This window comes from Mastacembelus armatus, chromosome 15 (genome assembly GCF_900324485.2).
Source record: "Mastacembelus armatus chromosome 15, fMasArm1.2, whole genome shotgun sequence".
In the NCBI taxonomy this organism is placed as follows: Eukaryota; Metazoa; Chordata; class Actinopteri; order Synbranchiformes; family Mastacembelidae; genus Mastacembelus; species Mastacembelus armatus.
In genome coordinates, this window is record NC_046647.1 from 12859188 (window position 1) to 12872762 (window position 13575).

The 13575-nt window shown below is 39.8% G+C and overlaps 2 protein-coding genes across 5 annotated transcripts in view; one reads left to right on the forward strand and one right to left on the reverse strand.

Moving 5' to 3' along the window:
- Positions 1 to 94: 94 nt before the first annotated feature.
- Positions 95 to 5215, reverse strand: LOC113132263 (probable protein S-acyltransferase 23). 2 transcript variants are annotated; one of them, XM_026310244.1, is made up of 10 exons: positions 4916 to 5215; positions 4311 to 4446; positions 4071 to 4181; positions 3825 to 3957; positions 3220 to 3398; positions 2971 to 3044; positions 2633 to 2795; positions 2457 to 2539; positions 1865 to 2055; positions 95 to 1527 (listed from the first exon to the last, which is right to left on the reverse strand). In XM_026310244.1, the coding sequence occupies exons 1-10, from the start codon at positions 5034 to 5036 to the stop codon at positions 1039 to 1041; spliced, it is 1680 nt and encodes a 559-aa protein (XP_026166029.1). In that variant the 5' UTR covers positions 5037 to 5215; the 3' UTR covers positions 95 to 1038. The 2 variants fall into 2 exon arrangements, with proteins under 2 accessions (XP_026166029.1, XP_026166030.1); XM_026310245.1 differs by having other exon boundaries at positions 4311 to 4373; positions 4916 to 5047.
- Positions 5216 to 8337: 3122 nt separating this feature from the next.
- The window catches only part of wdfy4 (WDFY family member 4), a 38109-nt gene continuing 32871 nt past the window's right edge, over positions 8338 to 13575 (forward strand). For 2 of the 3 annotated variants that reach the window (XM_026309071.2, XM_026309072.2), the window contains exons 1-6: positions 8339 to 8546; positions 9676 to 9933; positions 11128 to 11239; positions 12033 to 12157; positions 12783 to 12911; positions 13011 to 13200. In XM_026309071.2, the coding sequence (XP_026164856.1) occupies positions 8526 to 8546; positions 9676 to 9933; positions 11128 to 11239; positions 12033 to 12157; positions 12783 to 12911; positions 13011 to 13200 (835 nt within the window). In that variant the 5' untranslated portion in view covers positions 8339 to 8525. Of the gene's footprint in view, positions 8547 to 9675; positions 9934 to 11127; positions 11240 to 12032; positions 12158 to 12782; positions 12912 to 13010; positions 13201 to 13575 lie in introns of all 3 variants that reach the window. The other variant, XM_026309073.1, reaches the window with a different exon arrangement.

The window sequence follows — 13575 nt, forward strand, 5'->3', positions numbered from 1 at the left end:
TCTCTTTTGCTGCACAGTAAAAGAAAAAAGAAAGTTTAAAAAAAAAAAAAAAGGATTTCAGTGTTTTTTTTTTTTTATTAAATATTTTTTTCTACAGCATAAAAAATATCATGGCACAAATGAGGTGTCATCTTGGAAACCAAAAGACAGAAATTCACAGCAAATAAAATACATCAGTTCATATAAAATATGCTAGGTTATTGAACAGCCATTTAGATAAAATAACACTGACCCAGGGACAGAGAAATGAAGTAAAAGCACTCAGTTTCACAGGCTTATAGCCATTCATCCTAACCACTCCATATGCATAACAGGCAGTACAGTAGACAATATATTATGTCACATGACATAGCCACTCACATATTCCAGACACACCAGCCTCTGAGGGGTGTGGGCAGCATCATCTATAATCTAGAAATATGGTCCTGTGGGATACACAGGAAATGAGTGCATGTAATTGAAGGCATGAAACGAGCATGTCCCATTACTGAGAGCAGAGGAAGTGTCATGGCACAAATGACTGGGAGCAGGTTGGAGAGGTAATGATATTATGTTAGGAACAAAGTCTTTCAGTGCACCTGTGCACCATTACCACTAACTAATCTACAGTATCCCTTATGCTTTTATTTAAAACAGTGATGTTTGAAAAGTGTGGAAAAAAAAAGGTTATTAGAGGTGGTACACAGTTTTGGAAATATCCAGTATTTCACACAGAACAATGTAAACAGACATTAAAACACTGTTATCTTTAAAGAGTTCAGTAAAGTCTCTAAAAACTAGATGGACAACAATGCTCTTAGTTACAGCTGCCTACTTTGTGGGCAAATCTGCTAATGAATCTGCTCTATAGCGTACTGTGTATTAAACTAGAAAATGAAATCTTACCAAATGTACATTCAAGTACAACACGATATATGGCATTGGAGTTACTGAATCTAAAGAAGATATTATCACAAAGTTGAGTGCACACTGAAGACTGTAAACTGAGAATGTATACTTGTATGTGAAGAATGATTAAACTACTTAAAAAAAACAGTCTTAAATATCGATGGCTTTTTTGTCCTCTCTTGTTTGTCCACTGCCCACCCGTCTTCGACCCTCCAGCAGAAACAACAGGACTGTAACCCAGCGCTGTCCTAGTGACCTCTGCCGTGCTGAGCTTTCGCACTGTCTGAAGTACGTGGTCATTCCAGTGGCAATGGCATCAAACTGCTCGATCAGTAGCCACACCTCCCACAAGAGTGTCAGCGCATTCATAACCATCAAGACCACAACCCAGAACTCCTCCCCTAACAATGTAAGCCACAGTGACAAGCTGGGACTACCTTCAGGCATCTTGTCACGCAGGTAATCTGTTGCTGTGGCAACAAAAAGAAGGTGGGCAATCGCCATGGAGAGGATGAAAAAGAGGAAGATGCGGTGGTTTCCCCGGCCAATGCACCGGTTGAGGAAAAGACAGTGATGGTCATATTCTTTAATGCACACCTCACACAGCTTGCAGTGTTTAGTGTAGTCAGGCAGAAACAGCTGTGAGGAAAACAAAGACAGGATGGGAAGGAGAGCAACACATTTGTAAGAACTAATCCTGCTTTTTGTATGATGTAGCCCATAAATCAGAAAATGTGCATCTTTAACTTTACTGTCAACCTTTTTCAAATGCTTACCCAGCTTTATTTCCTACCGTTCAGAGAAAGACTACATTTGGTTACACCGTGAAAGCACATGACAAAAGGAGAAAGGCTGTGTGCATGGAATTAAGATCTTGATAGACAGACTTGAACTTTATTATTACATATCTAGATTTATAGGCAAATATGGAGGTGTGCAAAACACCAGTGAAACACGACCAGTGGCTATGCCTTACCTCACAGTACGGACAGAATCTGTGTGGGCTCTGGTTGTTCTCCACAAGGTCAGCGATACAGGAGAACCGAGGATCTGCATCGGCTCTGTCCAGTGCACCAGGGTCTTGAGTCAGAATCTTACAGAACAGGCCGAGGACTAAGGAGAAGTGGAACATTGAGATCTGGACTAGGGCACTGGTAGGCCACACACATTAAAAAAGTTAAGGAATAACCCAAATGACGATAGTTAAGATTGCTAAGGATTGATTGGAAGCATGAATAATTTAACCACATATCAGTGCACCGGGCCCATCAGATTTGAATATGCAGTGAGTATAGGGTAGTTTTAATGGTGGTACTTGAAGAAAGGTCATCCTTTGTCCATCATGACAATTCATAGGTAATTTCATGTTTTGGATATCTTGTCATAAACCAAGGTTGTGGTCAAGGCAGAGGTTGGCCTGAGCATGTGCCCATAATTAAGAATTATCCTTCAAGGAACCATGATTACCAAATGATGTAAATATAACTTTTAATTGAGATAATCTCCAAAATATTATACCTGCCAGCAATCACAATAACCTGCATGAGAAATTATTTTGTTAAGGATAATAAGCATAATTCTTCCGTAGAAGCACAGCAAGGAGTGGAACAAGCCAGCTATGAGGGTTCCCAAGTAGATCGGGTTGGGTAACCTGGAATGAAGAAAGATGCTGTCTAAACACAGAGTTATTGCCAAAAGTGAAATTTTACTGATAACCATTTCACATGTACAATTTTGGTCAAACCTTTGGTATGTGGTCATGCGGTGATATTGGGTGAAGATGCTTCTGGCCAGCCAGGGGAACAGCAAGCCGCAGGTTAGCCCACCGTAGCCTCCCACCATGGCTGCTATCAGCAGGATGGCAGCTCCGCTCAGAGTTGGAAAGAGCAGTGTCCAGTAATATAAAACTGTAGTACAAACATACTAATGCATATGAGTACACTCAAATTACAAACATACAGTGCTTTTAATAATACAGTGCTAACTATTATTATCATCATAATCATGTTTCTTTTTGCTGCAATATGAATGATGAAAACACAATACATATACCATATATAGACTATACAAAATAATATTTACCACAAGACTCTCTGGGCATGTGGTGTATTGGCTCATTAATGTACCGACTCAGTAGTTTGGTGAGTTGCTGATGTCTACAGAAAAAGACACAGTATAGTAATGTATTAATCAGCATCAGGATCCCAAGAGAAAAGGGTAACCTGCAAATGCAGACATACTGAATATTTTAAAGGTACTGAAGGGTGCTGCTATTACATGCAAAGCACTCGTCAGTGCTTTTATAGATATAGCTAGAGACAGCATATTCACCTATATGTTTTCCCCAGTTTGCTGAGATCCAGTGGTGTGAGGCCACTGTGGTTTTTTTGATGGAGCATCCTGCATCCTGTTTTTTGCAGCAGTGTCCAGCATACCTCCACTCCACCCCTCTCTGCTGCAACATGAAGCGGTGTTGCTCCCTGCTGGTCAACTGCATCCACACTACATCTCTGAAACACAAAGAGAGGTCTGAAATCTGCGCTGGGCCCTGTTTCACAAAAACAGACTTAACTGACCTTTGTCCCATTTCCAAGTACATGGGCACAGAAAAGCTTGCTTTTAAAGGCCCCCAATTACATTTATGTAGATGTATTAATCCTGCCTCTGGTGATATTTCAGCTGATATCGGATTGGGATGAAACTGTTTATGTGAAGCACCTAAAATAACTTTTCAATATTCCTCAACAGCACCACTAACTATAGTCACATTTTTATTTCATTAAAGATGCACTGCGCAATTTAAGAGAATGAGGAGACAGAAAGACAAGACTCATAAACCTTACTTATCATTTTTTCTGTCTGTGGTGACACTAGTGTACTGTGGATCAACTGGAGCATGTAATAGTGAACTGTGAATAGTGAAGACGATATCATACCTGGTCTCTGAGCAAATACCGAACAACCTCTGTGTTGCCTGTGGATGCAGCCATGTGAAGAGGTGTCACCTGGTACATGTCGGTGTCTGAGAACCGGAACATTCTTGTCTCCCACAAATACTGCACTGCAACACTGGGACAGATAATTCACATTTAGTGTGTGCATGATATATTTGTGTGTGATTGTTGCAGAAATATAAGGAAAAGACATAAACAACTAAGTGATGAGTTGTTTATTCCACTCACATGTTGCCTCCAGTGACTGCATGATGCAGTGATGTTTTTCCCTGCAGGTCTATCAGTCGCAAATCAGCTCCATACTGCATCATTTGGTGTATAATATAGATGTTCCCTTGTCTAATGGAAGTCAGACACAATCTGTCATTACACAGGCTCAGACAGAGGACATACAACATGGGTCTCACATCGTGGCCTTGTCACATCAAGAATCCGGGCACATCAGTTTAAACACCAGGTACTGCTCACCTGCAGGCAAAATGAAAGGCTGTCTGTCGTGCATCACATGTCAGGTTAGGGTCAGCTCCGTTACTGAGGAAAAGGTCGACCAGGCCGCGGTTACCATGAAGTGCAGCGTAGTGGAGTGGGGTGAAACCACCCCAGCCTGGATGAAGACAAACACATGCACATCACAGTCAGGATTTGAGGCTGCTGACCTTGAAAATGATCTGCAGTCTCTGTGACCAACAATATAACCCTGACACATGCACAGTCTGGCAGCCTGTTGGATCATGAAAATCTTCTGTGCAGTAGGGGTTAGCTTGGGTTCCCTTTGGCACAATGTGGCACAATGTGACTGATCTGTCCATCTAATCCAGATCTGTGCCAAACCGTCTCATATAGTTGTGCAGCAGGATTAGGTGTCCCCTGGCACAAGCCACAACAGATCAACATTAGGACACTAATAAATTGTTGGTAAATAAACTAGCGGTTTTCTGACTTCATAATCAAGCAAATCAGGAAATGCCATCACTGACGGATAAAGAACCCGTGTAGCCTAAACACTGACAGGAGGATGGACTGTTAATAAAAGACCAACACTGCCTGGATCAAGATGGGATTTCTTCTCTTACCTTTTTGCTTGAGGACTGATCGATCACTCTGAACGAAGTGTATGCACTGCTCAATATTTCCTCTCTGTATACAGTCAAATATGTCTCCACCGCTAACGGAGCACACAGGCATCGGATGCATTATGATGGCCGCACGGAGCACCGGTCCACTGTTATTTCCACAGACACACAGGAGCTGCAGGGGACACAAAAATCAGCTCCTCGGATGAAGCGCTAAACCACCATAACGCCAAGTAGGATGAGAGATCATCTTCAGTAGCAAAATAACGGGGGACCTTTGATTGTGCGGAACAGATTGAGGCAGACCACGCCCTGAACACCTCATTGGTTAGAACCGGTCACATGACTGGCGACGCCTTTTGTGTCCAAAAAAAAAAACACGCGGTCCCTATAAATAACATGACTGAAACATGGACATAATGAGGAATACAATTAAATACACGTTATTGTCGAGAAGGTTTAAAGTTATCATTATTTGTCTCTTTTATATTTTATTTTTAATGCCTATTTTATAAATAATGACACTTACTGCATACTAAGTTTTTCAGTTTTTCCATTGTCAGTGATGAAAAACTGGTGAACTAAGGCTCATGTTATTGAATGAGTAATATCAGTAATAGCTACGTTGTGGAGTTGTATCGTCACTTGGCCACCAGATGTCACTTTTCTTAGTTAGACTGAAGCCTTGAAGCTTCGAATACAATTCGAAGGAAAGAGCTTCATGAGCTTTCAGCTGCCCATCACCAGTGACTATACAAAGGCATCTAATTCCTGCATGTCAGTAAAATCAATGAACAAGCACATTAAGGATTTCAGGATTTATTTTAATGATGACAGTGAGCAGCAGGCTTCTTCTTTTGTCTGAATAAAAGCCAACCTTACCTTAAACATAACCTTTTACTTCTGCCTACTCTTTAGCCTTATGGTGTAATATCTCCCCTAATATATGGCATCATTCTTGTTGTTGCTACGATCTACCCTGCAACACTGAACTTCAGGACCACACTGAACTCATGTGGGGTGATCTGAATCCTTTCAGTCCAGTGGTTGATTTACATTTTAAAAGCTAATTTCATCTTCATTTGGGATCTCACAGGCACAGTGCCCCCAGAGCATGGATGGATTACTGAACAGGTCTACTGGGCATAGGTCCAGGGGCCCCAGGGGTCAGGGGGCCCTAGACCAGAGAACCATGGAGCCTGTTAACCTTACTACTGAAAACTCAAGCAAATGGCAACATGACTGCAAAAGGCGACAAAATTAGAAAAAAAAACTACACAAAATGACAAAAAAGAAAGAAAACAACACAAAATACAGAAAGATGATGGCAGAAACCTACAAAACAACCAACTGAGGAAAAACAAAAAATAAATAAAAGTGGAAAATGACTACAATGTGAAATGAGCAAAAGCTGATATAAAACAGACACAAAACAACCACAAGAAAATGCAAACTGACTGCAAGTCATGTGGTTGCTCAATCTGTGAGTCTTACTTTGAGTAGTGTAGGAGAGGTGGGGGCCTTTTTATATGTCTAATATATATTGATATGTCTAATATATATATATAGATTATATTGATTTGTATAGATTAGTATAGATTTGTCACAAAGTCTTTGCTGTTATGTTTGTGCTCATCTACAACTCAAAGTTGAAGAAAAGTGACAACAAAATGTCTATTTCCATTTTACTCTACAATTGGCTCAAAGCAACTACATACAAAAGTATTTTATCCATATATAAAGCACACATAATAACACACATACTGTCCACTATTTCAAAACTAAATAGGAGACAATTTAAATAAGTAGGTATATAACTATTATATATAATTTCAAAATCACACATTTAGTTTAACAAGTTCAATTGATTCAGTTAAACCATTGTTTTTTACCTAAGTGCATACATATGTATCCCTATGATCAAAGTTGAGAATATAAGTATTTTCTCTAATAAGATAAAAACTGATATGTCCATATAAATTACATTTATACTCTTTTCTAATTTGTTGTTTTTTGGTGACGTTTTCAAGCTATTTAGGATGCATCAATATTACTCAGAAATGTTGGGTTGTGAGGAGAGAGAGAGATTTGGAGAGTGTGGGTAAGTTTGGTCATCTCTGGTGATTTTGATGGGGACTACAATACAACTAAGAACAGTGACATCTGGTGGACAACTCTCCAGGGGGCGTGTGCGTTCAACAAGCTCGCTGCTGATTGGCTCAGTGCTTGTCTGCCTTGTTGTCCAAATATGGTACTTCTGGCGAATGAATAGTCTAGATCCACCCCTTATACACTTACCTGTATAAGGTACACATACCTGGGATTTATATTAGATGTTACAGCTGATGTTCTGTATACTGCCACCTGCTTTATCGGAGGCAGATGTAGCAAACATATCAATTACACTCTGTGGGATTTTAGATTAAAAATACGGGAGAAATAAAACGGAAGGATGACAGGTATGACTTAGTGTGGAGTAGAGGGCGTTTACCACAGTCTGAAGTGAGATTTCAAAAGATTCATATCATATCGCAGAGTGTCTGCTAACAAGCCTAGCCACAATAATGCGACTGTTTGAGTTTAGTCAAACCACTAAAGTGTGTATAACAGTGAGCAGGTCTGCAGAGGGAATAAAAAAAGGCTTAAACTGAGGGTAAAACGCCGTAGAGCCCACGAGTGTGCGGAGAGAGAGGCTGTGACTTCTGCAGGTGATAGTGATTCTATATGGGTGGGTATAAACTGGTTAAACACGCTGTTTTCTGTTCACATTTTGTAATTAAAATCTGCATAATCCTTATTTTAGACATTCTGACTTTTCACGAGGCAATGGTATTAGTGATCATATCAGTCCATTCACTTCCACAAGATGGCGCTGTTTAGCTACATTATGTTAGCAGTGACTTTCTATTTTTAAACAGAAGTTTCCAAATCTCATTGCAGTGTCACACTGCACAAGCACTGAAGTCACACTAAGGTTATGTCAGGATTGATTACCCAAAACATGAGCCACATGTAAAAACAACTAAATTAACAAAGCTCTAAATTACATCCTACTTCCCTAAATTGTTTAGTGTTTATTCCTGATAGAGGTTTGCTTGTTTACTAAACCTTTTAGACACTGTTTAGCCCACTTTCCCTAATTATGATCAGCAGGCAAATACAAAATGTGATTTATTTCTAATTGTTTGCCTCTTAAGTCCCAGCCTTCAAACTGACCAAACAAACCTGTACCACAAGCTCTATTGGTTGGCTTCTTTGGTGGATCATGGGATCATGTCACTATGATTCATATCATGCCAAGTCTTATGTGATTTGTCTATAAAAAGCAAAGGAACATGGCAATGGGAGGGCCCCATCTAACCAGCTCAACAAAAGATTTCACTTCTGCTTCTCTAAGGAAGTGAAAAGGCACATGACCCGGCCAGCTGACTGCTCTACTTGTTCAAAGTACAGTTTTCCTGGGTTTACAAAAGGGCCTGCACTCTAGGCAACACTCATGTCTGAGCAGGTTCCTGCTTGTGCTCTTCTCCTGACATGGGAACAGAGACCACGCACTCAATTGGAATAACACAACACAGATGACAGTGTCCTGCAGTCAGGAAACTCCCAGATGGCTCTCACACAAGTACAGGTAAGAATATGAAGTATTAACTGTGCTTGACAGACATATTCAAAGAAGGTAACTGCTGCTGTGCCATTTGTCATGTGTGGATTTTGTAACTTTGGCATATTTGACTGTAGGCTATGTCACTGTAAACTACATCTGATGCTTTTGTTTCTTTGTATTGCAGTAAGGAGTGACTTTTAATGCTTTTGTTCTCTCTGGCTGTCAGCCTCTCTCACATGCAGGAGGAAATGTTAAAGTATGAATGAATATTCACGGAATGTGCAACATGTCTCCCTTCACTTATTGTGCCATCATAACAGATTCTTCTGGTTCTGACTGAAACGTTCCGCATTGTTCATCACAAATGCCTCAAAATAGAAAGAGTGCAGAATAATATCACAGTAATGAGGAAACAGTACTGTAGTCAAGCCTCAGTCAAACAGTATCTTGCCTGCTTGGTAGCAGGACTCCTCATTCACTATTGGTGTGACAGTGAAATGTAACACTCACATTAGAAGCCTGTTGTGTGGAGGACTTCACACTGTAGAAAAATGATTTTCTCTTACCCAAAGCTTTGATGTTATTAGGGGCAGTGTGGAGTGGGCCTGAGTGCATTTTGTGTGTCACATCAATTTGATTTTGTAAGAACAGAAGACCCCAATTTGCTCTTTAGTCACAAGTTACCGCTGATCACTAAGTGCTGCACTGGAGAAAAGGAAAGAATATAATCACATGGTATGATAAAAAAAAAAAGTGTAAAATTTAGCCCCTGCTGTGGTAAATTTGAAGATTGAAATGCTTTTGACCTTTCAAAGGGGGCATTTACTGGCATTATACTGTATGCATCCAATTACTGAAAATTGTGCATCAATTATAGCAAGCAGATCCCTCATGGAGGTTGATAATCATTTAATGAGAATGGCGTGTAACTGCCAGTGGTTTGTTCTTCTGCCTGGTGATTTCCCAATGCAGACATGTGCTCAGGCGATTAGGGAGGAGGGCTGAGTGTTTTGGTCTGAGACAAATTTATTTGAGGAAGTAAGACAGACCAATGAAATATGATTAAAAGATATTTTTGGATATTATGCAATCTTCAAAGAAGGGATTTCTGATAATATTTTTACTTTTTACTTTTACTTTTTCCCCCCTCCAGGACCAGACCTTTAAAGGGCTGAGGATCAATAAGGAAACTGGAGAGCTGAGTGCTTCAGGGGAGTTATCTGTCTCTGTGGAGGTGAAGGCAGAGCAAGTGGAGGGCTCTTGTAGGAGCCCTGAACTCCCACAAGTGCTCAGAGAACAAATGCAGGAGCTGGGAATAGGTACATGTTCCAGTTCTGACCACAGAACTGGCCATGTTCCTTTAGAGCAAAGAGAGGAGCATCTAGTCAAAGCACTGTCTCTTTACATAAAGGTAGAGACCACTGACACAATAATGCATCCCTTTTTATCTTTCATTGTTATATTTTACAGTTCATTGATCAGGCCAATGGAGTGATTTATTTTCTATTGTCAATGAGATGAAAGTTTTTTTCTTGTAAATAAAAAGAGACCATCAATTGGAGAATCTGTAATGGACCATGACAGAAGAGTTTAAAGTGGACCCACAGTTCTAATTAATTCCCAACCTTGAAAAGGTTAAATGGATGCCTCAGTGGTTTCTAAAACTGTTGAGGACAGCTAAAACAACTTAAGACGGCAGTCAGATGTTTGGCCCAAAGCTGATCTAATCGCTGCCCCATCCCTAGAACGAATATTTGTGTGGCCTCTAAGTGAATATCTGCACTTCTGCTGTACAGTCACATGAAAAACAAAAGAGCTTCAGATACGTAGCTTTAGGGCTCACATTGATCATGTGCAGTCTCATTCTCTGTATCTGACTTTTGGCAGTTATGAAGAAACCTCCTGTCTTTTTTCTAGTACCTATGCGCGCACTGTAAATTCCACCACTGAGCTGTGTGTGTGTGTGTGTGTGTGTGTGTGAGGGTGTGTGTGTGTGTGTGTGTGTGTAACACCATTGATCGGGCTTACAGCTTCAGACTTCAGCCTTGTGACCAGAAATTTGACCAGAATGAAGGGCCTCACTTAAGAACAGCAAACTCAGTGAAATGCGATATCCTCTTATGGAACTGAAAAGAGCATATAGTACACACTGGCTTTTATTATTTATAGTGTAGTGCATTAGCAGAAGCACTTGAGATCCAACTATAATATCATTACACTGCTTCACTACATATCATAATGCACAAATACACTATGTTGTGGATACCGTCCTAAAAACTTCACATCAAGTATTTTACAGATGAGGACATGGAGTAGGTGGGCTAATAAAACCCAGTGAGCCAAAAAGATGGTATTTATGCCATTAATTGCATGTTATGTTATTAAATTTACTAGTTACCACTTTGTTGCTGTAGATGTTGCTTATTATTAAGTCAGTTAATATAAGAGACCTGCAACAATACTAGGGTTTTAATTTTTTGTTTTTTGGAAATTATTTCAGAGAGGTTTTGAATTTAATTCATTGCCATTTTTCAGGCTGTTGTTGACATGTCAACTTGCAACACATTTTGATGACAGCTGTTTTAACTCTCTGCTCTGATCCCAGTTCTGCGAAGATGGCGGCAGACTTGAAGCTTTGGACGCAAAAGGGCTTGCAGCTCTTACTGCTGACACTGTCATCTGTAACATTCAAAGCAGACTGGCAGGAAGGCCTGCAGGTATTGGAGGATACAGCACAAATCATTTCAGGGACTTTCTAACCTCTCTGTCTACTTCTGCTTTTCAGTGCGCTGTGTTTTTTTTTTTTTCTGATATTGTAAATGTCACTTATAATGTTATTGAAAATGTAAAGCCAGCTATTTACCATCCCTTCAGAAAAAAAACTGTACACATCTAAAACTGTCCACTGTGTATTTCTTGAGGCTGGGATGCTTTTTCAGCTCTGACACTGATCTGCAGTGTCTCCTCATCCCACTACTTATTCCTTCTGTTACTGAGCGTTTATGTGCATTAGTGTTTTTCTGGATATTGCAAGGAGAACCTTAGTTTTCTTTTTAGGGAAATAGTTACTTCTGTTTTCTTAACAGGCTTTGGTGTGGGTCGAAGTTTAATGAAGTATTCTGACATGTGTGGTGTAGTAGCTGTTTCCTTCTTTAACTATGTTTCAAACAAACTAAAGTGACTTTTCTTTCTTAATTTGAGGCCCAGCTGTTTTTCAGTTTGTTTCTTTGTTTGTTTTAGATGTACACTGGTGCCGTTATAAATTCATTGCTGTCTTTTAGAAATAAAACTGAAAAATGTGCTTAGCTGATAAAATTTTTTTTCCATTCCATATGCATGTTGTTTTCAATTTCAGTAGAATATATGTGACTAAAAAATGGATTTAGATCGTGATGATTGACAGTAGATGGTGAAGAGATGCAGGTGTAGTATGTCGCTATGTCCTGTTTATTATCTTCATCTTCTTCTTGGGTCGTGGTTCATTAAATTTTGAGTCTTTTGTGTTTTCAGAGGAGGCTCGTGAGGAGGTAATCCAGTTCTTCCAGAAGGCAGATGATAACACAAACTCTGAAACTGGGGAAAGTCCAGGATGGTTGCTGTTAAAGTCCCTTTTGCTGCTCACAGCTGATAGCTCTGTAAGTGAGAATTAACAGTTTTAAAATGATGTGAATTTGATGAACATTAGGTTGCAATACTTTCAGTTCATCAGTGTCAGTCAAATTCACAATCCTTTTTTTAACCTCATGACAGTCCCTGTTATCCTTATTTATGTGAAGTTCTTGACTGACATTGTGGTATATCATATTAACATTATGTCAGATTGATTAAAAATACCACACACAATCTTGAAAATTCCCCAAACTAGCGTGACACAGGTAATTATTATTACTTTAACACCTGTAAACACATTTTAGACGACACTGAAAGCAAAGAGCAGAGGCGTTGTACAAGCATATGGTTTTACTTTACAACAGTCAGGTCAGGGGACAGCAGAGGTGACAAGGAAATAACAAGCAATAAATACCAGGTGTGCCAGTTGAGGGATTTCACAAGCTTACACAAGCTTGTCTGTGAGACAAAAACAAGACAAATTAACAAACAATGCTCACAGCATTATGCAAACTATTTCAAGGCTTGTGAAATCAAGAAAGGTTAAGGAGTATCTCTTGATCTATTATTTCAGTGTTGTATATAAGTGACTGCCTTTAGTTGAATGGCCTGTAATTTGGCTCTTTTTTTCTTCTGCATTTGTGTGTGTAGGATATATTGTCCCACATAAACCCAGGGCTCCCTGCTGCTTTGGTGAAATGTCTGTACCTGTTAGTGTGCCTTCCAGCTAAAAAAGAGAATGCAGCCCAAGAAGAGACTTTTCAGGAGCCACTAACTCAGGTTAACTGAGGCAATAGCCTCATTTGACATTTTTGTTTACTTGTCCTTATTTCTTGGGTTTATGGTCACTCACCATTTCTTCCCCCTGGTCTCTCCCAGGTCCTCCTTCAGCTCTGCGGGCAACCAGTCAATGTGGAGAGACTTGTGGAGACTCAGGAACTTCAGTGTCTTATCATTGGCCTCACATCACTCTGGGAACAAACCAGTGCCACCTGGAGGCATCAGGCGTCCCGCTTCCTCAAGGCAGTCTCCGCTGTAGCGACAAGCAACACTGTGCCAAGCTTGCTAGGTGAAAACTATTAATGGTTCTTCTTCCTAGTTGTAACAGATTTGGTTTCACTAATAAAACAGAACACTGTATTGCATACATCAGATAAATGGCTGCACAGAAAGTGAATCATTAGATTTGATAAGACAGTTATTTGATCAGATTTTTTTTTTTCTGGTAATGATTTAACACATGACCACATGAACCCTGCACAGAGACATGCTGCAAGTATGTTTCACATGATGCCTGAATGTCAGAATACTGTATTTCTGTAAAACAGTGTTAAGAGAACTGTGCTTGAAACATGATTTACTTGTGATACATTTTTTGAATCATTGAGTTTATTGATGCTATTAATTTTTATTTATTGAATGTCTCTGACCAATTACTATTGGA